The 26,668-nt window shown below is 38.4% G+C and overlaps 5 protein-coding genes across 7 annotated transcripts; 1 reads left to right on the top strand and 4 right to left on the bottom strand.

Moving 5' to 3' along the window:
* Window positions 1-40: 40 nt before the first annotated feature.
* LOC117618473 (VAN3-binding protein-like) lies at window positions 41-1,394 on the bottom strand. The gene is made up of 4 exons (XM_034348030.1): window positions 1,092-1,394; window positions 837-1,001; window positions 586-747; window positions 41-463 (listed from the first exon to the last, which is right to left on the bottom strand). The coding sequence occupies exons 1-4, from the start codon at window positions 1,164-1,166 to the stop codon at window positions 41-43; spliced, it is 825 nt and encodes a 274-aa protein (XP_034203921.1). The 5' UTR covers window positions 1,167-1,394.
* Window positions 1,395-2,502: 1,108 nt separating this feature from the next.
* LOC117617796 (cullin-associated NEDD8-dissociated protein 1) lies at window positions 2,503-12,253 on the bottom strand. Of its 2 annotated transcripts, XM_034347355.1 has the most exons (29): window positions 12,116-12,253; window positions 11,526-11,635; window positions 11,239-11,408; window positions 10,561-10,771; window positions 9,677-9,842; window positions 9,122-9,251; window positions 8,795-8,909; window positions 8,497-8,654; window positions 8,282-8,405; window positions 8,034-8,084; window positions 7,875-7,957; window positions 7,597-7,681; window positions 7,421-7,522; window positions 7,196-7,294; window positions 6,924-7,034; window positions 6,763-6,846; window positions 6,538-6,678; window positions 6,282-6,374; window positions 6,030-6,151; window positions 5,757-5,916; window positions 5,433-5,672; window positions 4,907-5,155; window positions 4,643-4,819; window positions 4,398-4,544; window positions 4,127-4,243; window positions 3,763-3,931; window positions 3,582-3,659; window positions 3,361-3,499; window positions 2,503-3,093 (listed from the first exon to the last, which is right to left on the bottom strand). In XM_034347355.1, the coding sequence occupies exons 2-29, from the start codon at window positions 11,559-11,561 to the stop codon at window positions 2,997-2,999; spliced, it is 3,654 nt and encodes a 1,217-aa protein (XP_034203246.1). In that variant the 5' UTR covers window positions 11,562-11,635; window positions 12,116-12,253; the 3' UTR covers window positions 2,503-2,996. The 2 variants fall into 2 exon arrangements, with proteins under 2 accessions (XP_034203246.1, XP_034203247.1); XM_034347356.1 differs by lacking the exons at window positions 10,561-10,771; window positions 11,526-11,635; window positions 12,116-12,253 and having other exon boundaries at window positions 11,239-11,350.
* A 1,405-nt stretch (window positions 12,254-13,658) lies between these two features.
* On the top strand, window positions 13,659-18,288 carry LOC117618472 (ABC transporter B family member 19-like). Its single transcript, XM_034348029.1, has 10 exons — window positions 13,659-13,916; window positions 13,998-14,052; window positions 14,155-14,330; window positions 14,410-14,610; window positions 14,707-14,966; window positions 15,056-15,369; window positions 15,509-15,732; window positions 15,819-16,162; window positions 16,277-16,707; window positions 16,811-18,288. Exons 1-10 carry the CDS (start codon window positions 13,659-13,661, stop codon window positions 18,286-18,288), a joined length of 3,741 nt encoding a protein of 1,246 aa, XP_034203920.1.
* Window positions 18,289-18,486: 198 nt separating this feature from the next.
* On the bottom strand, window positions 18,487-21,383 carry LOC117617159 (zinc finger-containing ubiquitin peptidase 1). The gene is made up of 6 exons (XM_034346438.1): window positions 21,202-21,383; window positions 20,944-21,058; window positions 19,827-20,692; window positions 19,622-19,733; window positions 19,412-19,507; window positions 18,487-19,330 (listed from the first exon to the last, which is right to left on the bottom strand). The coding sequence occupies exons 1-6, from the start codon at window positions 21,258-21,260 to the stop codon at window positions 19,247-19,249; spliced, it is 1,332 nt and encodes a 443-aa protein (XP_034202329.1). The 5' UTR covers window positions 21,261-21,383; the 3' UTR covers window positions 18,487-19,246.
* Window positions 21,384-21,774: 391 nt separating this feature from the next.
* Window positions 21,775-25,600, bottom strand: LOC117618979 (autophagy-related protein 13a). 2 transcript variants are annotated; one of them, XM_034348783.1, is made up of 4 exons: window positions 25,418-25,600; window positions 23,434-25,137; window positions 23,143-23,324; window positions 21,775-22,367 (listed from the first exon to the last, which is right to left on the bottom strand). In XM_034348783.1, exons 2-4 carry the CDS (start codon window positions 24,811-24,813, stop codon window positions 22,055-22,057), a joined length of 1,875 nt encoding a protein of 624 aa, XP_034204674.1. In that variant the 5' UTR covers window positions 24,814-25,137; window positions 25,418-25,600; the 3' UTR covers window positions 21,775-22,054. The 2 variants fall into 2 exon arrangements, with proteins under 2 accessions (XP_034204674.1, XP_034204675.1); XM_034348784.1 differs by having other exon boundaries at window positions 23,434-25,132.
* Window positions 25,601-26,668: the final 1,068 nt, after the last annotated feature.

Here is a 26,668-nt window from a genome sequence, read left to right as displayed (position 1 = left end):
TAACGTGTCTTTTGTGGGAGAAAAAAAGAGAGAGGAGGGGTTATCTGAAGATTATGGTGAAGGAAACATTGATCAAAACATTACATGTTGCAGCAGCAGCCGTAAGTGTGATCATATCGTCAGTCGTTTGGATAGCCAAGCCGGAGTTGATGGCAGAAGAAACATTTGTTTTCTGTGCACCCAATGACTCTGCGGCTTCAGCACATACCGTGGTAACCAGAGCTGCGGCAGAAGCAACGATGTCACCTATAATGGGGTCGACGTCTTCCGCTGATTCTATGCTGCTGTTCTTGCAGTTGGAAGCAACGCTGGCAATAGCTGCAGCCAAGCGTGTGACAGAAAGGGCTGCATGAACGCGAGCTGTGTGAAGTCGAATATCATCTTTCTTCTTCACTCTCTGCAGTCCGAATATGCTTATTAAGGATTTGCCTCCTAACCATCCCTTTGTGTGCTTGGAGTTCATCTGTGTGTGTGTGAGAGAGAGAGAGAGAGAGAGATTTCCTAATTAGACGGGTCATTTTGAAGTGCACATGTGTGTGTGTGTGTGAGAGAGAGAGAGAGAGAGAGAGAGAGAGAGCTAATTACCCTTATCGTGTCATCCACCCTACTGATCATAGGGCTTCTAGTACTAGTTTGGGATGGCAACTCATCTATGACTTGTATCTCCAGTTTCTCTTCTGGTTCCCCTGAATTGAACTTGTCTTCCTGTTTCCCTGAGGTCCAGTTGTCATGTGAACCAAACAAGTCCTGTAAAAATTAACGTCATATTTATATGAACTTGAAGACAAGATATACATGATACATGCAAAGTGCCAAGAATTTGAAGACTCTCTCACACTTGATGTAAACATCTGCTGAAAGTTATAGGCTGATGGGCTCCATGAGCGACATAAAAACTCCATGGCATGGACGGGGATCTTTGGAATCTCCGAAGAGCTGCAGCGAGAAGAAGAAGACAACGTTTTTTGCTCTGTTCTGTGCCAAGACTCCAGCTTCCCATTCTAATCAACAGTATAATTGGGAAGTCAATTTCTCTTGTTTGTTATTTAAACTTTTCAAGATAAAAGTCTATATGCTGGCTTTAGACTCACTGTGTTAGTTGATTGGTGCTGGGTTTTAAAGGAGACTGATCTGCCTGGCCTAACTGTCCCTGGTATTTCCTCCATGAGAACTCAAATCTTTAGTCAATGCTACCTGTACAAGAAAATTATATATATGGATATAAGCAAAGCCATTTTCGACCAACATTTGATGATTTATATGCATGGGGTTTATGTTTATCTCTTGCATTGCATTAGTAGATTTTTATTCTACAAAACAAAGAAGAGGAATCCGAATGTGAAACAAAAAGGTCAGAGAAGAAGATGATGAACATAACACAAAGTCACAGTAAAGGCGGCTTCTCTTCTCTCTGTAATACAAAAGAAGGAAGAGTTGCTTAAATAGGAAAGCTAATGAGAACGCCAGTGTACTTTTATTACTACTTGAGGAAGGTGGCAACTAGAACTGAGACACTTGCCCAAATGGGCTTTACTATATGTAATAAAGCTCCTGGATTTGTCCATTCCGTTTATAACTAGGAACGGGGTAATTTTCAAAAATAATATTCTCTTGATAGCTTGTGAGATTCCATCTCTTTGCCTACTTATATTATATGCGGTTCTTGTGTACGCATGAGACGACTTTTATTACGAGTATCCTTCTCTCTCGTTCTTTTTGTATTGTTGAATCGAATTGATATCTTAATTTTGCATTGGATTGTATAAACAACGCCTTAGAAAGCTTAAGCAACACTTAAAGATGGGGGAAAATAATGGTTAATGGTTAAAATAACGACATTCTCATCCCAATTGCAATGCCTATTCTCGGGATATGTCAATAAGGCATAGACTAAAGAGGGAGCGAAGTTTAATTATTGGTAAAAATAGGCATCATCATCCTATTTTAGGTTAATGGGGGTCTTGGGATCACGTGGGAGCCAAGAAAGATGACCAATTGTGTCTTCTTTGTTCATTTCTTTCTCGTGCCATTTTAGTTTTGCCCAATCGTTCTAATACTACATGCAATGATGCAAAGATTAAGGCAATTGCACATGCAATATATATATATATATATATATATATATATGTATATAGGGATCCATGCGCCCCCGCCCCTCATGCCATATCCCCATCATTAATCTACAATTTTGATGCACTTAACAATGTGGTCCTTCAGCCTACTACTACCACCACTGCTAATATCATATTAATGGAGAGCTGATCCAAAATGCAAACCAGTTTCCATGTATTGTTTCAAGGTTCAAATGTACGTTTAATTTTTAGAATTTTCAAATTACGGTGTTAATGTGATATGTTTTCTCTGGAAGTCAAATTGCACACAGGATCTCTCCCATTGGGGAAAGAATTTTCACTCAAGCCTGCACAAATTGCATACCAAGGCCAAACGTACAACCTGATTAAAGAAAAGAAAAGAAAAGAAAAGATTTACAAATTCAAAAACTAGCTTCGTCAACTGTACGTATATAATGGATGACTTAATGAGACATAAATTCAAAAATAAAACATTCAATGACAAAAATCTCGTTGATTCCCACACCCTATATCTGTTCTGTTCAGCAATACATGTGTTTCTGTAGTAGTAAATTTGTTTGCTGCTCGTGACATTATCATGTAACCAAACCAAATGATGGTTGGTTGCAAAGGCAAAAACGACGCAATGACTTGAACCTATACAAGAAAGACACCATAACTGGTATTCCCACGATAAGAACATGTGTTCATGCAGCATGCAGCTTTGAATTATAAACTTCACATTTTCAACTTCCTATCCCACCTTACAACACGTATTTATGGATGGGGGGCTACAACCTTTCTATCTTGTAATCTGCCACAGAAAAGCTTAGCCCGCACATGTCAAAATAATGATACAATCTTTCTCGTTCGCTGCGTATGACCTTGACATGACAGCAAGACAGGCGAGTTCCAACAAGTCCATCATTCATTTCGGATGGAATAATACTTGTCCGAGAGTGTTGGAGATTTTGAGATTTCATTCATAAGGTTCTTGAACTTAAGGCTGCAATCTCCACCACTGCAGGATAAACAAATATAACAAAGCAGTAGAAGATTCATCAATGTCAAAATAAACACATGCACGCAAAGGAAAGCAAAATACTGGGGAAAGGAGGTCTGACTAATCCAAAGCCCTAATTCAATCCAACCTCTTTACCACCTAGCCAAGGACCACAGTTATTTCTGTTTTACTTAATCACTCCAGTCTATAGAAGACGAACAAATGCACACAAGAATTTCACGCAGAACCTACATCAGGACATAGATAAAAGGCAAAGGGTGAAACCTTATACGATGCAAGGATGCAATTGCTCTAAGAGCGCTGCGAATCATATCTTCATTGCGATCTACTTCTTGCTTGACAGCATCTTGCTTTGGCTTAAAGTTAATAGTTTTTTGGAGAGGATCCACCAATGAGTCCAGCACTGAAGGACAGAAAATTTTACATTACACAATATACTGCAGAAGATCCGAATATTGGGGGGGGGATTCAGTAAATTAACTGACCGGCCAGAACAGCAGATGGACACTTGTCCGCAAGCTTTGAGAGGATAAGATGACAAGGCATCTTAACATCATAATGATCTGGAAAAGCAAAATCCAATTCAGTTAGGAAGGTAATAAATTTAACAAGCACCACATGTTAACCATACATCTTCAAATTTGCATAAACCAAAACTAAACTCACCGTCCAAACCAGATCTAAGATAAGGAACAATAAAAGATGAAGGGTTCACTTGATCAAGACAACTGTCCAGCAATGTGTCCACACATTCAAATGCAGCCTTCCTTAACTCAAGCCCATCATCCACAATGTGCTTAAAAGGGCCAAGATCAACTGTCCTGATCAATTCTTTCTGCACCCAGAATTTTCATGTTAAATAAGATAACAACTCAAGAATAACACAGGAAACAAATTAACGAATGATAGAAGGTGGTGTTGCGTAAAACATGGAGCACAGCAGTATTAATACCATGAATGTCCTATATTCTGTAAAGGCACTCTATATCATACATGCATCAACTGTGTAACATAGAGATAAACTTCCAACCTTGATGACAGTTTGGTCATAAAGAAGTGGCAACAGCTCTGGAAGAAGCCCCTTAATCAGGTTTGGCTTATTGTGGGCAAATGTACTTAAAGCCAACACAGCCGCACGCCTAACATGCTGCATGGAGTCATAGCAAATCAGTCACCACAAAGTCAACCAACCTAGAACATAAAACAATACTGAAAAGAGAAACAATCAAAGGGGGAAAAAACAAAAAGATGGCATAAACCCAAACACTTAGTTTATCAAGCACTAGAAATCTGAGACTTACCCGGTCATCATCCTTAATAAGCATCAGGAATGATGAGATTTCAGGATATAAAATCTCATCTATCTTCTCTGGCCTCTCAACTACTGAATATTTAACTGCAATGACAACAGTAGCTCTTGTGAAAGCAGCTGGGCTGGTTGTTCGCACCTATAGGGAATTAGGATTAGAAACATAGATATGCAACCCATCAAATAATCTTTACTCATAATCTTATGGAGAAGGCACAGGGTCATTTGACCAGATACCTTAAGTGCAGGAACAAGTTTTGCAGGTTCAATAAGTGCAATTTTACCCAGACATTCAGCTACTACATTGCGAACACCTTCTTCCTCGCTTTCACAGTGATTAAAAAGTAAATTAAGTATCTTCTCAACACTCGAATCCTGAAACTCTGCTTTATCTACAGACTGCCTTACTATGACCTGAAAAATGGTTGAAATAAACTTAAACCCAACAGAAAAAACATTTCAGGAAACAAAATCAGGCTCTTAAAGTTCAGAAGAATGCACCTCCTTCAGAGAATGAAGCAAGAGATACTGTTTTTTCTGTTGATTGTCAATCTGGTCCAAAATAAAAGGCAAATACTTGAGCAGGTTACCAACAGCAATATTGCCAAGAGCGTAGGAGGCTGCAGATTTGATCTCTTCAAAAGGAGATTGAAAGGACTCAATGACAATATTCTCTATATGGTCATGGGAGCTTAGATCTTTCCTCCTTCCAATCTCCCCGAGACACAGCAAAGCAAGGTGCTGCTTAGCCTATATCATATGAAGAAAGCAATTATACTGGGCTCAAATAAAAGTTATACATTAATAAATAAAAAACAATAAATCAACTAGATTCAATCAATCTACCCCAAATTTATAACGAGAGTTTGCCTACCACCAAATTGCCTTCATTTTTTAAGATTACCAAATAATAATAAATCGTGAAAAGTTAATTAGTCCATCCCTATTTGCTTACAAAAACCAAAACACTGTAATCTGTGAAGATAACCCTAACTGAGTTGTTTTCTTTTGGGAGGGGGGAACTTACTGAATTTGTACTGCTGTCATCTTTGAGAATTTCAGTTAGCATGTTCACGGTAGATGAACATTGCTGATCACCAGCAGCAAGGCAAAGGACAGCCACACATTGAGCTATTGAATACAAAGCTTGTTTTGCAACCCCACCTGACTGGGGAGATGGTTTAGCACTTGATAGCAGAGAGTCTAGTAAGGTATCAAAACTTGTGTTTGCAGAATACACCAAGGAAGCAAAAAAGTTTTGCAAAGCCTGCAATATCCAACAAAGAATATTCTTAAACATGTGCAAAGTTTCTAGATCAAGACAAAACACCAGTTAGATAGATAAAATTACCAAAAGGGCTTGCCCCTGCAGCAATGAGCTCTTAATTAATGTTAGTGCTTGCGGAAGAACTTTGTTTCTAACAGCCAAACCAACAACCGGGCTTGACCTGTCTGCCATCAAGGTGCAGCAGAGTTCCAGGGCGAGGGCCGTCATATGCAAGTCCGAATCACTGGAAATGGGTATTAGATAGACACTAGGGTTCAGAAACTAAACCACCCAACCACCAATCACACAAAAATTTGAAAAGAACAAAATAAAATTGGTGGAAGTAGCAAGAGAAACCTTATCAGTGTGGCAAGTTCTACAATAATAACTTCATAAGCAGATGAGCCAATTTTATCTCCATAAGCAACAATTAGGGAATTCAGGGTCCCCAATGTTGCCTGTCTTAGAGGCCGATTAGCCTGATTTCCACAAAGGCAAAGAATATTAAGATTAATTTCATAGGTCTTTGAGCGATTCTAAGAAAAATCTCATAAAATATTTTGTAAAAAAGGTTATGAATTCAACAACAAATTAAGTAAATTTCCATACCTTCCTTAAGAATGCAGTCAACTCTGCAATCACTTGCTCCAACACACATGATAGATCTATTTTCAGTGGAGAAGCAGCAATGACAGCAAATGCCTGGATGCAAAACACTTAAGGTCTTAGAAACTTAACACATGTACATAATAATACGGAGTCCCAAATGTATATCTTCAGAAAAGAAAGGCCAAAAAATAGACATCAGCATACAGATGGCAAACGAACAGTCACAGCCAGTCACAAAAATGAGCAAAAGAAATACCTTCACTGCTGTAAGTCGAGTGATCTCATTTCCCATCCGATCAACCAGTACAGGAAGGCATACAGGTAGTTCAACATCAAGGTTATCACCAAATGTTGACACAACTAGACCCATGCAAGATATAGCACATTCCTTTACCTCCTGCATAAGAAGAGGCATGAGCCACAATACAGACAAAAACAATAAGAAGTACATATAAAGTAAAATTTAAGAAATTTTACTGACCTGATCTTGATCTTGGTTTGTCAAGCGTGACATTATGGCATTATATATTGGATGAACATAAGGTTTGAAATCAAAACCATCCCCCTACATGGAAAAACCAAATCATATAAGTAGAGAATGGTTTAATTGGGCCACAAGAATAAGAGTGCCAACTAATTTACCTCAATATTCGGCCGAACGACACGGACAAGTTCCCCACACACCCTTAATGCCTCAGCTGTGACTTTGTAATAACGCTCTCCCACAGCAGATAAAACAGGACTAGAAAGAGCCTGCAAGAATATGAGTTTATATTTTATAACGTCCCCACACCGAATGCAACTTGTGGTCTACTTCACTTTTTTTTTTTAAAATAAGAAACTTGTGGTCTATTTCTCGATATCATATCAGCGTATTCATAACATAGCATATTCGTATGAGTTACTGCACTTACCTCGATATAAGGATGGAAAACAGAAGGAGAGTGTGAAGCCAGCACCAATCGTGCAAATATAAGAGCTTCAATCTTCAAATTGGAGGTAGAAGACTTATCCTAGAAAAAATTAAAAGGAACCCCCAAAAAAATAAAGGGAACAAATGTCGGCATCAGAAAAAAAATATTATATTAGTTCAAAATACACTTCCAATTTGACTTCCAATTTGAGACAATTTTACTTACACTTAATGCCTTTTCAATTCCTGGAATGAGTGAACCAATGTGATCAGCCAGGCAATCTGGCAAGACCACCACAAGCTCTTTCAAAACAGAAAACGTGCCAACCTGAAAATAGATAAATGTTATAGTTCATAACATTCCCACAACGGACAATCCAAAAGATACTTAAGAAATCCTACCTTTGTCTTGATAGATTTCTCACGTAGCTGCCTATTTATAGATCTGACAATCTTTGGCACTTCTTGCTTCAATAACCATCTTGGACTGCAAAACATGCCAATAATTTAGCAAAGGCATCTAATAACTCAGAACTAGGACAAGTTCAATTCCCTAGTTAAGAATCTAAGATTTAAAAAACCACACTCAACTGAGCAAATGCTAGATAAGAGGCAAAAGAGAAAACAAACTGCATGTACTTTGACACTCAGATAACATTACAAGTTTACAACTAAGTTACCTCTGCTCATTTATCTCAATCTGTCCTTTTGTAACATTTCCAGTCTGCTGCAACAGTTCAATGAATGTATTGAAAACATCCATCTGCAACAAAATAATATCAGATAATTAATCCCATGAAGCTTAATGAGAAGATCCAATGACATTCATTCTGGTTTACCTTGACATTTTCCTCCCTCTCTTTAAACCTGTCAATTAATTTTGGACAAGCCTGCGGAAAAGCAGAAAGTGTTTAATGATTTCATTGAAGGACTATCTGAGAATTGAAGGAAATTAATCATCACACTTCAAGTCGACGAGAGATCCATACCAAGTAAAATGCAAAATCATAATGGTACAAATATATCAAAAACACAAGTGAGCACACAAAAACATAATGAGAAGTTTCAAGAGAAATTGCAAAGATACCTCCTCATACAGCTTTGAAAGCATCTCAGGACGGGAAACGATTAATGCTGCTAAGCATTTAGCTGCTGCTCTTCGGACTTTCCAGCTTACATCTTCATCATCCGTATATTCAGTCGCACTCTCACTACAACATAATAAAGCCAGCATGTTTAGAAATCATATAGTGTACATGTGATTCTGAATCAAACATAACCTCAAACAGATTGAAAACATACTCATCTTCTTCCTCCTCGTGCGTTTCATCATCAGTATCCTCCTCCATGTTATCAGTGAAGTTCGGGTCATAACTTAGATATTCCAAATTAAGATGAAGAATTTCATCACAATAGGAAGAAATATCCCTGGGGCACCTAAGCAGAAAACTTTCTAATGCCTGCAGTCAAAATAAAGCATATATGAACAAAACCAATATATATGTATAAAAAAAATTGGTTTAGACATAACATACCTTTCACATAATCCTGGAAATCTAATGAAAAATACCAACAACAAAGAAAATCATACATACAGTACCTGCAAGCTGTATTCACGAAGCTCCTCATCATTCTCTGATGCACTTGTGCAGTAATTAATTAGCACTGGGACAGTGTCAGAAAGATGGGGTCCAAAACGATATCCAACAGCACGACTGCACACCATAATATCAAACTAGTTACCAAAAGTAAGTTATCTCTAGACCGTAAGCACATTACACGGTATCTAAGACGAAAGTCAGATACTTGTAATACGTGAGAAACTACGTTGACAGTGAAGTCATGTGTTCCACTCTTTTTTGCCCATGTATGCGCCCCACTTGAAAGTCAAGCAAATCAGCAAACGAATGCATACCATAAAGCTCACCTTAAAGCACCAATCATCTGAATATTTGTACGAGTCATTTCTGATTTTGAGCTTTTATTTCTCAAGTTCTGAACAACTTCAACTGTTGCCTTTGCTAACAAATCATCTGACAAGCTCGAAGCAAGAGAAGCTAAAGGCAAAACAATTTGTCAAGTTCAATCTACCATTCAATTTACGAAACAAAACAAGGAAAATCTACATCTAATTTCTCAATACCAATTTCAACAAGTATGAACAATAGTAGTATGATAGAACCAAATCAAACAGGTTTCTACGTAGATGGTAATTTATGCATATTTTTTCATAAAATTTGGTTAGTCACAAGCCTCAGAAACTATTAGAATTCAGAAATAAGTACACCACTAAGAACCCAAACCAGAACCCTTAGTTCTGAATGGTAAACAAAAACCCAAAATAGTAATTTTTTATTTTATTTTTAAAAACTGACTAAATGTGAGGGGCAACAGTCAATCCAAACGGCCTTCAGATCTTCAAAAAAACTAATACATGTTTGAGGTAAGCAAAAGTGACTGCAAGGAATCCAGTGAATCTTACCAATGCATGACACAGTTTTCTTCCTGACACCGGCTTGAGTGGAACTCAACTGAGACAAGAGAGCACCTAATAGCAGCTCATGGTCGGTTGCCATTAGATTGCCAAACTTATGAAGAACATCACATAAGATATCAAGACTTTCACATTTTATCTCTTGGCTCATTCCCTGGGATAAATTAGAGCACAACAGGTTAGCAAGAAAAACCAAAAGTTGGCATCTAGAAATAGCAATGCAATGGAATAAATGAATGAATTAGATAGAGAAACAGATGATAGCAGAGGAAATGAAAAATAATATAAATTGATTCTGACTAATCTCCAGTTTTTTCATTGAATTTAACCACTAGTTAATAAGCCCTCGATTTGATTCTAAAACTCAAGAATCAATGGAGAAAGAGAGTCACTGATCCATTCAACCAAGGGACATGAACTCATTTTCACTAATTTTAATTATGGTGTTCCAGTCCTTTATAAACATGGCCTATAAGCCAGTTTTCCTTCTAAATCAAGTTGGTTTAAGCATCAAACAAAATTGAAACAAATACAAAAAGAGAGAGCTCAAATGTCCACGTGGAACAAAAACAAAACCAACTTATGCACATCAGTTCTTTGTGCTCGTAAATTTGTAATTTCTAAAGCCTTTTCAATGTTTATACAGCTTTAGTACTTTCCAAAGGGTGATAATTTACAAATTAGCAGCATCTCTAAGGCCATCATGGATATAATTTTCTAGACTACATATGCAAATCATCAATCTTGTTAGGTGCTTCATCTCCAAGTTAGTAGCATCCAACATATCTTATTAAATGATAAAGGGAGCCTTGACCCAAAAAGGAAAAAAAAGTCTATAATAAAGTGACAAAAGATAAGAGTTACTAACTCACTGGGCCAGTAATTCCATTAATCAACTGTGGCAAAATAGACAGAAGAATAGACTGTGCAAGAGATTGAGTAGAAATTTCAGCAATAATAGTCTTCAAAGCTATGCTTGCAATGTCACGATGCTGATCCTTCTCCTTTAGCAATTTCTCACAAAGTTTATTTGTCATCTCCACAACTCGTTGCTCGCTGACCTTCTTAACTAATGGAGCGAGACTGTGGTATGACATAAAAACAACAAATAAATAATCAAACTAAAAGTTGTATAAATTTGCTACTATGGCATCTGTATCACATAACTTTTTCTATTTTTTCACTCATTTTAACATTGATACACCGAGAGAACATAAGGCATTGACAGCATGTCATGCCTACTTTTGATTTGTAAACCACTTCAAATTTCAGGGACATGGTACTTGAAATCACCCATGCCTGAAATGTGCTGGGAGACTTCCATAACATTCTACTAAATTACCTACAATCTGCGTCAATATGTCTAGAAACTTATACAAGGTTACTTTACATGCAAAGAAGTACCAAAGCATTACGAGTTTGTATGCTTGTTCATTACAATTCAACACAGGTTACATAACAATCACCCAGAACACTGGCCAGAATATTTGTACAACTACAACCACAATAATGAATGCTGAATAGAATTAAACCAGATACATATTCCATACCATTTCACAGCCAATCCAGATACATCACCCGCAACATCATCAAGTTGCTGAATTATAATATTTGACAACTTTATCTCTAGATCACCATCAGCTTTAAAATTTTCTTTGTTTAATTCGCTCAACAAATCAGATGTTGCCATATATCTGAAATCCTTATCTTTGCCGGTCATCTGAAAAACAAACTCGAACAAGTCAAAATGTATCACACATGCAGCACAGCTGAAAGACGCAACCAGTAAACACACATTCATCTTCCTTTAGCCAGAAAACACCTAAGAGGATCACACCTTTTCCAGTATGCCGGTCATTGCTAGGTTCGCCATCTTGGCGATACTATATGAAGGGTACTGTGTGCAGCGAACTGAAGAAAAAATGTTATGCACGCCTATATCAAAATCTGACAAGAAATAAAAAGAAAATTCAAGTATTAGATAATCAGAGATTATGAAACCCAGTACACATACTACATGTACATAAAAGAAAAATAAACTACCATACTATTTAACCCAACACGAAAAAGAAACCCCAGCGGCCTAATCAATAATAGCAACAAGTTTATAACTACGAGAAACACCAATTACACAAAATCGGAAAACTAACCCTAGCGACATTGTCAAACTAAAAGCTAGCGATGAGCAAAGCTATAAAGTATATATAGATTGTATAGGGTAACAATGTATGGCAAACTTCAATGCATTCAGATACACCATCAGACGCATTCGGCAGAAAGCCTCCCAAATAGTCTATCAAAAATAAATGGTGAAAGAAGGAAAAAACGAGAAGAACAAATTAAATAGAGAGCGGATGGGCAAAAGGGGGAAGATGAAAAAAAGTTGAATCGGTGAAAAGAAAAGTATAAGAAGAGAGAGAAGCTAACCGGCGGTTTGGGACGACCGGCAACGACCGGCGACGAGCTCTCAGTGAGTCACAGTGGAGGGTTGGTTTGGTTCGGAGTTCATTTAGCGTAGGGCATGGTGGAGAGAGTGTTAGGAAGGAACACCTTTTTATATACGTGGACAATCAAAGCACTCGACTTGTATCCCAAGATCCGCAATATCATCCCTCCACCTGGAACTTTGGTATCCCAAATCACGCGCCCAACTAAACATTTTTCTTTTTCTTTCTTTGTATTTCTTTACATTGTGGGGTTTTTTTTTGCCAAAATCCTGATTTTCATACGTTTCTTTAAAAATGATCAAATATCATTCTCCACGTTTTACTTCACAAATAACTGTCATTACTTAGCATCCAATTTTATTAAAAATAGTCACATGTAATTATGTCAAATACAATGACCTGAAATATTATTTGAAAGATATACAAATGTAACTTGACACGTGTATATCTCTTTCAAATTTTAGTATAACTCGAAATTTGAAGGAAGGTGGACTAAGTTGAGTATAAGGTAAGAAATTAGCAATTGAGTTAAGGGTTGAGAACTTGAGAGACCATCCAAATTTTGAACTAAACATTGATTATCAACTGAAAATTGAAAATCCAAGTAGCTATAGTATTTCTCTTTTTGGTCTAACGATAACGCCTATGAGGAATCCAATTTGCGAAAAAAGTGATTGAGCCCATTATTGTTTGTTTGATTTGCTGGGCTTGGTCCATTGTGAAATTTAATCGCACGGCCCAAATCTCTTAGTATAATTGGAAGATGCGCTTTCAGAAAAAACAAACGAAACCGAAAAGGGCAAAAAAAGGAGTGGTGGTCTCAAAATTACTTTTTACAGCAAAGATAAACATTATCTATATATAAAAAGCAAAAAAGAGAGAATGATAAAATATTTAAAATATTCAATATTCCGTTAGAATATATATGCATGTAATTAAGTGACACTGAATATTACTAGTTCTCATATATTAAAAATCATTATCACCATCTTAATCGACATACGTACTAATACTTATCCAGATTTCCTTCACTTTAATTTGATCCGTTTAAGCACCAGAGATTCCAATAAATCATTTCAATTGCTCTGTTTGTATATCTCATAATCAAATGGATTTGAAAATGAAATTTCTATTAATGAATGCACGGAAATCATTAAACAATGATTTGGGTGGTAAGCAGGGTTTAACTTACATACAAATCACTGACTTCTTGGCAGCCACCATGCATATTCTTGTGCATGTATTTTGAACACCAAGATGCAGCCAAGAGAATAAACCATTCCAGGAGGAAATTATTTTTTTCCCCTTGATTTTGCCAAGGTATATACGGAGATATTCGTTTGGTGCATCTGTATATGCGTGTTGTTTTCATAAATTTTGTATATTAAATTAAGAGGCGATAGCAACCCTTTGAATTAATAAGTGCATGCTGTACTTGTTACTAAGTTGACGAAACACATGCCGAACCACTATTTCGCATCAACATAAGTATATGCTGCATTGCATGCGATGGAAAAGTAGTCATGCAGATCGGAGAGAAGAAAGAAATGATGGAGGACGAGAAGTCCAAGGAGGAGATGACGAGAGTCGAAACTCTGGGATTTAATGAACTGGTGAGCTATGCAGACGCATTGGATTGGAGCCTGATGGTTTTGGGGACGTTGGGTTCCATTGTGCATGGTATGGCTTTTCCAGTTGGATATCTGTTGCTTGGCAAAGCTCTCGATGCCTTTGGGAGCAACATCAATGACACTGATGCCACGGTTAAATCCCTCAACAAGGTACTGTATGTAAATTAAGTTTAAAAAGCATGCAGGCTTGCTTCACTTCTCTCATGAGCTTTGTTGTTGTTTGTAAATTAGGTTATTCCATATGTGTGGTACATGGCCTTCGCCACATTCCCAGCTGGAATACTTGGTATATATATATTTCATTTCCAACTAGTATTGAATGTCCATGTTAGTAAGATAATAAACCTCTAATCATATCCTGCTGCTTGCTTGGAGTGGAGTTTTGCAGAAATTGGATGCTGGATGTATTCAAGTGAAAGACAAGTGGCACGTCTAAGATTAGCATATCTAAGAGCAGTGCTCAGCCAGGAGATTGGAGCTTTTGATACAGACTTAACAAGTGGCAAAATCATTACTGGAATTAGTAACCACATGAGTATCATACAGGATGCAATTGGAGAGAAGGTTTAATTCCTAGCTACTCTTGCTCATGAGTCATGACAATTAATAATGAATATTAATATCACTCGCATACGCCATGCAGTTGGGTCATTTTCTGTCATGCCTTGCAACTTTCTTTTCTGGAATTTTGATTGCTGCCATATGCTGTTGGGAAGTGGCACTGCTTACCTTTTTGGTTGTCCCGTTGATTCTTATAATTGGAGCCACCTACACAAAGAAAATGAACGCCATCTCCGCCGCAAGAATGCTTTACCAGTCAGAAGCTACGTCTATGGTAGAACAGGTAACAGCTAGCTAGCTAGCTAGACCCTGCCAGTGCCAAACAACAAATATGTATATATTACTATCTAACTGATTCCTGTATGCATCATCATCACAGACAATATCTCAGATAAAAACAGTGTATGCATTTGTTGGAGAAAAGTCTGCAATCAAGTCTTTCTCAGAGTGCATGGGAAAACAGTATTTGCTAAGCAAAGGAGAGGCTCTAATAAAGGGAGTTGGAACAGGAATGCTTCAATCTGTGTCTTTTGGTTCTTGGGCTCTCGTCATATGGGTTGGTGCTGTTGTAGTCACTGCCACGAGGGCAAGCGGTGGAGATATTATAGCTGCTGTCATGAGCATTCTCTTTGGAGCTATGTAAGCAAGGAAGCAAGCAAGCAAATTTCTATATATGAATTGACTGTTCAATAATTAACCTCAATTAATTGGTTTCTATTGAATTTCAGATCACTCACTTATGCTGCACCCGACATGCAAATCTTCAATCAGGCAAAGGCTGCAGGAACTGAGGTTTTCAAAGTGTTAAACAGAGAGCCAGTTATAAGTTATGATTCAAAAGGGAAGACACTTGATGAGATTTATGGCAACATTGACCTACATGATGTGCACTTTTCCTACCCGTCCCGGCCGGAGAGAGCCATCCTTCAAGGGTTTTCATTGTCAATCCCAGCTGGACAGACAGTAGCCTTTGTGGGCAGCAGTGGGTGTGGGAAGAGTACTATCATCTCCCTTGTCGCAAGATTCTATGATCCCTCAAAAGGTCTGTTGTTGCCTCCTTGATTTTCAACTCCTTAACCACACAACTAAGTAGGCAGGCTTTTCTTTGAGTTTCCTTGTTGCACAGAGTTCTTCTTATTGGTACATGAAATTGATAAATGTACGTACGGATGGATATTCAGGGGAGATTTTGATTGACAGCCACAATGTCAAGGACCTTGATTTGAAGTTCCTGAGGAAAAACATAGGAGCAGTTTCGCAAGAGCCATCACTGTTTGGAGGGACCATCAAAGACAACATGAAAGTTGGTAAGATAGATGCAGAAGATGAAGAGATCCAGAAAGCAGCAGTTATGGCAAATGCACACTCTTTTATATCCCAACTTCCAGATGACTACTCAACAGAGGTCAGCAACTCAGCTCAACTCATTAAGAGTATAGTATATTAAGACATTATGATAAATTGTGCACTTTGGATGAAATGGGGGTCCAGGTGGGGCAAAGGGGTGTCCAGTTATCAGGAGGACAAAAGCAGAGAATCGCCATAGCTAGAGCCATTCTAAAAAACCCTCCAATTCTTCTGCTTGACGAGGCAACAAGTGCTCTTGATTCAGAGTCAGAGAAGGTGGTTCAAGACGCCCTTGACAAGGCCATGCAGGGAAGAACAGTCATCTTGATCGCACACAGACTATCAACTGTCATTAATGCGGATATGATTGCTGTTGTTGAAAATGGCCAAGTTACAGAAACAGGGACGCATCGTAACTTGCTTGACAGCAGCAAATTCTACAATACCTTGTTTGCTATGCAGAACCTCAACCCCGTTCATGACTCAAGGTTAGTAATATTAATTCACACTTGAAAATCTCCCTTGCTTAATGCTTACACACGTAACGTAATAGCAATAAATCATAACAACCTAACCATTATACAATGTGGACTGAAAAACAGAGACACTAGTTCCTCTCAAGAACCTGCCAACACCCAACAGATTTCGCCCGAAGAGATAGAACAAGCCAAGGAACCTAGGGAGCCTGACAGCCAGCTTAAGGAGTCTCCAAAGCATGAAGAACGGGAAAGAAGAAAAGCAGCTATATTCTTCAGAATCTGGTTTGACTTGAACAAGCGAGACTTTGGAAAGATTGCTCTTGGTTCCTTTGCAGCAGCTTTCTCTGGCATATCAAAGCCTATCTTTGGGTATTGCATTATAACAATCGGAGTAGCATACTACGAGAACGATGCTAAGAGGAAGGTCGAAAAATTTTCAATCGTCTTTTCTCTAATAGGATTTCTTTCATTATTCTCTCACACCGTGCAACATTACTTCTTTGGAATGGTGGGAGAGAAGGCCATGACAAACCTGAGACGGGCTCTCTATTCAGGTATCATATAGTCCTACCCGTGACAATCATCTCATATTTTAAATTCTGCTTCAAGAAGGTAATACAAAACTACAATTAACACCCATCCATTATAATCTTGCAGGTGTACTATGCAATGAAATCGCATGGTTTGAGAAACCTGAGAACAACATTGGTCCGCTTACTTCACGGATCATCAATGACACCTCAATGGTTAAAACCATCATTGCTGATCGTATGTCTGTTATTGTTCAGTGCATCTCCTCCATACTGATTGCAACAATGGTGAGCATGGCTGTTAACTGGAGAATGGGCTTGGTAGCTTGGGCTGTGATGCCTTGCCACTTCATTGGTGGTCTGATTCAAGCTAAGTCTGCTAAAGGATTTTCAGGTGACGCAGCTGCTGCACATTCTGAACTTGTTACTCTTGCTTCTGAGTCTGCAACCAACATAAGAACCGTTGCATCCTTCTGTCATGAAGATCATATACTCAGAAAAGCCAAAATATCTCTGGAAAACCCCAGGAGAAAGTGCAGGAGAGAAAGTATTAAGTACGGCATAATTCAGGGTGTTTCCCTTTGCTTATGGAACATCGCACATGCTGTTGCATTGTGGTATACAACAGTGTTGGTTGATAGACATCAAGCAAGCTTTAAAAATAGCATAAGATCATACCAGATTTTTTCTCTTACAGTACCTTCAATCACAGAATTATGGACACTGATTCCCACTGTCATCTCGGCCATCAGTGTGCTAACTCCTGCATTCCAGACCCTTGACCGCAAAACTGAAATAGAACCAGCTATACCAGAAGATTCAAATCTTGACAGAATCAAAGGGAGCATCGAATTTCAAAATATCAAGTTTAATTACCCTTTAAGACCAGAAGTAACTGTCCTGAACAACTTCAGTTTGCAAATTGAAGCTGGAAGAAAGGTGGCCTTTGTTGGCCCAAGTGGAGCTGGGAAATCTTCTGTATTGGCCCTTCTGCTCAGATTTTATGATCCTATGGAAGGAAGAATACTCATTGACAGAAAGGAGATAAGGGAATATAACTTGAGATGGTTGAGAAGACAAATAGGGTTAGTTCAACAAGAGCCTCTTCTTTTTAGCTCCTCAATCAAAGCCAATATCTGCTACGGGACCGACGGGGCTTCTGAGACTGAGATTGTGGAGGTGTCTAGGGAAGCAAACATAGATGAATTCATAAGTAATTTGCCTGACGGATATGAAACAGTTGTTGGGGAGAAGGGCTGTCAACTTTCAGGAGGACAAAAGCAAAGAATAGCCATAGCTAGAACACTGCTAAAGAGGCCTGCAATTTTGCTCCTGGACGAAGCAACAAGTGCCCTTGATGCTGAATCGGAGAAATCTGTTGTGAGTGCACTGGCTGCTATAAATTTGACAAACAATGGGGGCATACTGTCAAAAACCACACAAATTACAGTCGCACATAGGCTTTCCACAATAATAAACTCAGATACCATTATCGTCATGGATAAAGGCAAGATTGTGGAGATAGGTTCCCACTCAGCCCTGATAACAGCATCTGAGGGAGTTTATTCAAGATTATATCAGCTACAGAACTTGGCAGAAGAGTAACATAATGCATTCAGTTGCCTTGGAGATGTGCATACAGCAAGGGCACTTAAAAAATCCTTAGGAATATATATTTTTATTTAGGAGCTTAAAGTAATATTGTTGTAGCAATTTCGTATTAAAAAGGGGTGGGACGAGGTTAATGACGTATTAAAAAGGGGCGGGACGAGGTTAATGACACAATGAATTGTTGAATAGAGAAGCACAGAAGTTGCAACATATATTCCTCTTTATTGATAAATGAATAAATTTGTTCTCGGATGATGCCATATGGACTCTAAATACAATGTATGCAAGAGAATACACTCCCGGATGGAATCAACAAAACTTAAGAAAATAATAGACTAACAGGTAGTCATTCGCTCCATCAACATCAACTAAGAATATAAGAATGTTCCCTTGAGCTCCAGCAGGCTTTATTCCTCACCCTCAAAAGTACACCCCAGAAAGCAAGCATAAGGGAGTCACTTTTCGTGCTGTGTCTCCTGCCAAATCTTCCAGGCAGCTAAAAAGCAACTCAAATTGATCATAATGATAACCACGATAGCCTAGATTAAGAGCTTGTAAAACATCAAAGCATCCTAGCATCTGAAGAGTAAGAAGATCTGAATCCCTGACTCTCTGGCCATCTTGCACATATGAAATCCACTAACAGTAACACATTTCCTCAATATTAATCCATCATTAGTCAGGATCATTTGTAGAGAAGAGGTCAGCACAGAAACTGCTGCCAGAATATCTTCAGAAATCAAATTGTCTTTCTAAGGGTGGGGGACAAGCCTTAAAACGGTGAATATCAAATCATTATCTTTTAGGCTGCGTTAATTTCAAACATATCTTATCTTTCCTGTCCTGTCAACACTCACTGCATATAAGTGAACACTAATATAGCCACTTGTTCCTCTGTTCACATATATCCAGAAGAACTGGAATCCAGATCGCAAATGTTCAACAGGTTCCTCTAGAACTCCAGAAAAACACTTTCTATTGTCTTGAGCAACTCCACTTCCTCCCGATTTGCTATTCCAGTATCAATATAACACAACTGAGATAAAATTATTGCATCAAGTCCAGTCCAAATGAGTAGTCAAACCAAAGGCAAATGTTATATTTAAATAATCATTACCTGGTACTGTGGCTTTTTCAGTGTGTGAACCCCTCTTTTGATGAACTTCTGCCATCCGACCTTTTGTTTCAGTGATCTTTCCAGATCTGCTGTTCTCTGTAATTGTGTGTCACAAGAGTGAAAAGACAATTGTATTCAATAATAAATTGCAAAATACAGATGTTAAACCTAAGATGCACCACAGATTCCTACGAATTGATGGAACATTACATGGCCAGGGTCCAATATTAAGAGATTGTGCTGCTGCATCCCATTATGTTGATGTTTGACTTGAATCCCAACAACCGTTCTCGAATGTCCATCGTGTTGGAAGTACAAGGGTCTGCTCAAAGAACCTCTCTTCAAATTAGAACAAAATATAAAAATAAAGTGTGCACTCTTGGTACTATAGCTACTAACTGAGATAGAAACTTACGTTTTGTCACTGACAACAACCTGACGATTGCCAGATTTGGTAAAATTTTTATCAGAAAAATAGTTCCAGATCCAATCAATGAGAACCTGATGACCCTTGCTATTTCTTGTAAACTTATTTCCCAAATTCTCATTACTTTTGCTACCCAACGAGTCACCAAGAGGAATACTAGAACATCCAGACTTTTCATCCCCACTGGAACTTGCTTGGGAAACATCATGATTCCTTGCCAATAGATACCTATCCATCGGGCCACAAACCTGAATTGCTTTCCTCTTTCCGCCATTATGTATTCTCTTTACTTCTTTCCCAAGACTTGAACCTGGAAGCAAAGGATAAAATGATTCAAGTTCCTTGGGACCAAAATCTACGATTCTTGCTCGAAGCCCAAAAGAACGGAAAAGGGCAGCACATTCAGTAGTTCCAATCCATTTTTTTGAGCCATAAATATTATTAGCAAAATGATCAGAGCCAAGTTCATCAAATCCCTTTTCCCAAGCAATCTCAAGCCATCTTTGGAGAGATGGAATATCAGGAACAAATCCCCAACCACCAAATAAAACCTCCCGAGCTTCGTGCCTTTGCATAAGCAAGTGGGAGCTAAGCATTTGGATGTTACGCCACCCACAACCCCACCCAACGTCCTCAGATGGAATGCTCTGAAAATGATCAATATAACCGGACACAATACTGGTTGTATTTCCACGTTCTGACTCCAAACAGTCTCTCAGCAGGGCCATCAAGCCATGTTCAATTTCGTAGAAAGTGGTCCTAGTCTGTAAAGCAATCAAGCAAGAGACTTTATCCTCCATGCTAATTTGTGCATCACATCTAGAAATTGGCAAGTCACCGATTGCTTGACTATTCTGCGGGTGTATCCAGTACGAAACTAACAAGTTAGTAGACAGCTTCAGATTACAACTTAAAATAAGACTAAAGAAGAAGAAGAAAACAAAGTTGCTGTCCAACCATTTGCTAACGACGTTTCTCTTTTCCCTGAGAAAAACGAATAAAAATCCTTTCTTGCTTATAAAAACCCAAGAAACTTTTGTTTTCATATATGATTTGAATGGGCAAGCCATAAGAAGAGAAAGTAAACGAGAAAGTAAAAGAATACCATGGATGATGATGGAGGTGAAGAAGGGGCAAGAGCAAGTTGTTGGGCAAATTCCAAGTCCCTTGCTGCCAGTTGTTCATCTTCATCCTCGACCTCAAAGTGGCTGTTGGCATGCCTGCAACAATTCATTTTATTTACAAATCACATACATAACCACAATCCAGAAATTTTAAATAAATAAAAAAGGATTAACTTTCTTTGCTTTGCTGCAAATACTTATGCAGCTATATATTATGTATGAGTTGCGTATTATAATACCACTCAAGTTCTGAGGATGGAACTTCCAGATGACAGAATGGGCAAGACGACGGATCCATGACATAAATTTTCTCCGAATTGAGCCAAACAGCGGGAAGAAGAAGAAGAAGAAGAAGAACAAATGAAAGAAAATTGTAAGCTCTCCTAGTTTGAATTGCGTGGGCGTTCGTTCATCTTTCTTTCCCGGATCAAGCCAACCCGACTCTGCTAAAAGGATCGGACTTGGTGATTCGGGACGGGGCGGTAATGGGCCTGACTGTGTGCTACAGCCTGTTACAACTATAGTGGAATTGGGCCCATAAATGTTAAATGATTTTTTTTGTGGGATAATTCTTTCTATTTTTATTTCAAAAATTAATAATAATTATTAGTTTAAGCATTTTCCCATCTCCTTTTTCAAGTGAAGTTCGGTTCTGTAGGAGATTGAAATTTGAATGTATGTTGATTAAAATTTAGTTGTCTTCAAAATCATTATTTAAGTAAAAGGTGATTAACTGCGATTATTCCCTTATCAAGGTGGCAAATTCCAAGTTTTTCTGAGAGAGAGAGAGAGAGAGAGAGAGAGAGAGAGAGTAATGATCAATAAAATTCAGTAAACTGCTTTAATGATAGTAAACTAGTTATCAGTCATGATATTTACAGTCAGTTAGTCCTCCGTTCAGGGCATTCACAGGAAAATGCATGTTCTTGTCACAGCGTGGCAATGGTTGCTCCAGTTATACACACAGCAATCTTTTTAACTGGGAAGCTCAAGCTTCCCTCTAACACAAGAAATACAAGTAACCCACCAATTGAGCTTCCCTCTAACACAAGAAATACAAGTAACCCACCAATGACCAAAGCTGCAGTATCATTATGCTTCTTCTTTAGCAAGCACCCTCATTCCACTCTTTGATAGTAGAAGGTCTTTCATTTCTTTATAACTTCTGAGCTCGTCCAGCGCATCAGATGTCTTCCGAGGCATAAAGAAACCAGAAGCTGTAGCAACTCCTCCCTCGTGTTCAGGTTTCACAGACTGGGATGAGTAACAACTTGAATCTTGGCGCAGAGGTGGAGCTGTCCTCAGCATCTGAACCAGAACGCCAACCGCAGCATCATGTGATTTTCTGCCTATTGGCAATGACTGTGATGTATACTCAGAAGCTTTTCTGCCATCAAGATTTTGACTGCACCAAAAACACGAATAGAGAAACATAAGTAAGATACTAAGCAAGTAAGCTACGCATATTTGCAACAAGCAACATACTAAATGTAACCTCAGATCAAGTGCATAAGATAAGGCTAGAAAACAAATGCATGGCATATCAATTCAAGTCAATAATAGTAAATAACCCATCGTAACTAGCGAACATCTTATCCGTTTCATCCATTTCAATATACTTGAATTCTTAGTTTTAAATTTTGAATAAGTAATATAAAAGCATGCATAACTTCTCGATGCCTACAAGTAATGGTAGAATACCCAGTCAACTGTCTTTTGAAAATTTGACAGATGCTTATCTCCAATTGAGCCAGCACTAGGAAAGCAACTGTCATTTCAATATCAGATTTTGGTGGCATTTCTTGCAGCCAAAGTGAATCACTACACGAGCTGAACCAGGAAAATGATAAAGCATGATGGGTAATCATGATCGTGCAAATAAAATGCATTGTTTTATCTATTTGTATCACAGGGATTCAGGTATTGTGAAATAGATCCAACCATGTTCTGTTTTTTGCTGCTGCTTTTTCTGTCATAAAACTCAGCAATTCAAGAGGCCCGGAACAAATAACCGTTAGAGTGAGAAACAGAAAAAAGATGCATCCAGAAAAGTAGCCACAGCAATTGTGAAGGAAACAACTTCAATATAAATAATACCATTACTCAAATACAAATTTCCTTAGGCCAAAAATGGGCCATGACCGTACACAGATTTTAACCATAAAGATTAATTTAAGTACCTGACTTGAGAATCTGATGTATCAACATCATCCACGTCAAAAGGACATGAGAACTCAAAACCATCCAAATCATCCTGGAAAGATAATCTACTGGAGCTTCTAGAAAATCCAACACGTGGTGAGCCACTAGAAGACAACAATCCTGAGAACCGCCCTGAATCATCTTTACTGTCTTTCATCACCTATGAAACAATAATAAATGGTCTTACTAGAAAGAATGAAACAAACAGTTTAACTTCAAAACTATAAATGTGGAGTGAAAAAGCTGCTCAACCAGAAAACAGGGACTACCTTCTGACCAACCATATGATTTGATGTTCCAGGGTGCATCTCACCGGCCCTTGAAGCCTCTAATTTTCTAAATGCTCTGATTACGGATGGAGACTCTTGAGAGGAAGCGTCATTCCTTATGCTTCTGGGTGAGAATGGAGGAAGAGAATTTCTACTTGGATCAGAAAGATTGGGGGACAGGTATCTAGGGCTTCTGCTCCCCATTGGAAGAGGGATACTAACAGGGGCAGTTCCTGAACGAATTCGAGTTTGCATAGGATTTAAATTTCCACTGGACAAGTATGTTGGGGGAGATGGGGATGGAGATGGCGAAAATGGAGGTGAAAGCTGATACTCATCGTAACTCATATTTCTCTGATGACCACCTAGAGGTCTATAGTTTTGAACTCTGTTAGCAAATGTATCAATAGGAGGAGATCCAACGTCATGTGACATTGAAGGTGCACGATATGCAGGTGGAGATCCGACTAGGGGTTTATTGTGAATAAAAGGAGGTGGCCTGTAGATGCCACTTGTCCAGCTGTGTGGGCGTTGAAGTGGCACAGTATATGGCGGTGGTATTCCTCCTCGCGGAAAGGAAGTTGCACAAACACCCTTCTCTGATGAGGGGAAAGACCTCAGGGGGTCAGTGGCAGGACTACCAACATAATCTGTAATTATCCTTGGTGGCATTGGTGCTGCTGGCTCAAGATTGAAATCAGATAGTGTTGAACGGTAAGTCACGGATAAAGAAAGGCAGCCAGGATGAGCCTCTACAGGAGCAAAACTGTACTCCTCCATTAGTTCCTCCTCCGCCCTTGAGAATGGATCTCTAAGTGAAGACACCTTGTAAATAATATCAAAATTATAAGTCTGATTAGATGTACTTAGCTGTCTAAAGATCCTATAAGCTGGAAGAAGCCTCATATATGAATAAAGAGCACGTAAAAGTATGATTGACTTCTTGTATGTCTTCTTATAAGAGGCCGAAGTGTCACCAGTTTGGGGAGCCACAACCCGCGGAGTTTCATACCGGACAACCCACCTCTCTATAATCGTCTCAACAGATGTCCCCTCCACAGAATTCACGTATAGATTGTCAACAGAAGAAGAACTAGGCCCTCCACGAACAAGTATTATGTCAATTATCATTGGATCCATTACATTTCTGTGCCAAAAATTCAAATTTTCAAGAGCTGCAGGGCGGTCCCCTAGTATTAAGTTGAACCACTTGTCACTCTTTCTCACTTGAGGAACGGATGGCAGGTCACCACTGCGATCATGTGGGTGAAGAGAAGGGATCCTAGAGTCCAAAACAATATGCAAGCTCTTCAGTAGAAACTGGGAAACTATCTGTTCCAATTTCCCTGATTCGAGCTGAAAATTATTCTGAAAATCCATAATTCTTAAAACTAAATCTCTAACTAGACTCCAAGTCCCTCTTAAACAGCATTTCAGTCAGAAGCAATCGATACCACAAAAACCACTCCTTGCCCAAATCACTTAAACACGAAAACCCGAATTCTGATAAAGTCTTGCACTTGCATTGAACTATACAACTGTTCGATGTGTACCAGTGTATTCTCTGATTAAACGAAGAGACATAAGCAGAGAAAATGAAATACCCTCTTCAAGGAAGCTTTATGAACCGTAGATGTGTACAGAGAAGTAAGAAATTCAACAATTGACCTTGATGATGATGCAAGAAGCAACCAGGCAGCTACTCTGTATAAAGAGATTGAGCAAAATCAAATGACCCGTATAAACGAAAATAAAAAATTGAACATATAAAGCATTCAATCACCCATGAGCACCGGAAAGTAACGGATCAAGCATATGGGTCTTCGGATGATCCAAGAACATCAAGAAATTAGCAACAATCATAGCAGTATCAATCAGATGACATGAAAAATCAGAGATCTTGAAAAAGAAAACCCAGGATGATATTGGAAACGTAGTAGAATAATATAATATAAAAAACATGCATATCAAATGAAAAACTTACCGAAAGAAAAGAGCGAAGGTAATTGATGTTCTTCTTCTACAATGCAAGAGACAGCAACGTCGAGGATTGCGTAGAGCACAAAGAGCCCACGCAGTGTGTCTCTATCTTCCTCAGTTTGTTGAAGTACACATTTCAAATTGCTTTGAATAAAAAAATCTCTCAATCATTTGTCTTGCTTTAAGTTATGTCATTGCAATAGACTGGCCGGAGGGGATAAACTTAAAAGGACGATCAATTTATTATTATTATTAAAACTAAAAATACCCCGGAGGTGAAATTAAATAAAAATACCCCTGAGTTGATTATGTGTTTTTTTCTTCTTTCAAGTTATCATTTAAAGAGTAAATTTTTAACATTTTTATAAAGAAAAAAACAAAATTCTTGCAATCTAATGGCTATTTTGTTTTTGGTTTTCTTTTATGTGAATGGGTAATAAAACCCTAAGCCCATCACATAGAATCTATAAACTGAGCCCAGTCCATTACCGTCTTTTCATAGTGAAGCCCATTATATTTTTCTTTTTCTTTTTTCTTTTCTTTAAATTTGGTAGTTGCCCACTGTCGACCAAGTTTTCTGGGGAGGACGGATAACTTTGGGCCAATGGATTTTCCCAAAGGCAAGAGTTGACAAATGCATGGTAATTTTAGTGGGAAGGGACCCCACCCACCCCCCCCTATTCCCCTAATCCTTCTACCGACACCAACCAAGCTGACGATTCACCATTATTTTATTTAATAATCATGATATAATGCAATGCATGCTCACCAAGTCAGAATCCATGCCTCACCAGTGTACACACTCTATTTCAGCAGGGTCCACTAGTTCATTTTCAAGCAAGTCAACAGGGCCACGCAGTTGAGATAATAGAAAAGGAAAATGGTCATCGTTTGAAACAGGTATTGTAGTTTACCTTCACATACAATTTAGGACAAGAGAAGCAAAACGAAAGAGTGTATGAATATGGCAAATCTAATGTTTTAGATTACTAATTAAGATCATATTTCGGTCCATTGTGTTGTCATAAATGTAATGGAATTCGTTAAAGTTTAGACTATTACAATTTATGTGGCTAATCTTGTTGTCATATCCATAGTCTGAAATATCGATAATATCGAGGAAATATCGAGGATATTTCGGTTTTTTCGAATCACGGATATTTTGGAACATATCCATGTACATATCGTATAAATATCGACAATATCGACGATAATATCGGAAAATATCGATATCGATAATTTCGCTCACATTTCA

This window comes from Prunus dulcis, chromosome 2 (assembly GCF_902201215.1).
Source record: "Prunus dulcis chromosome 2, ALMONDv2, whole genome shotgun sequence".
Classification (NCBI taxonomy): Eukaryota; Viridiplantae; Streptophyta; class Magnoliopsida; order Rosales; family Rosaceae; genus Prunus; species Prunus dulcis.
Note: the sequence above shows the minus strand (reverse complement) of the source record. Positions and strands in the feature narration are given on the sequence as shown.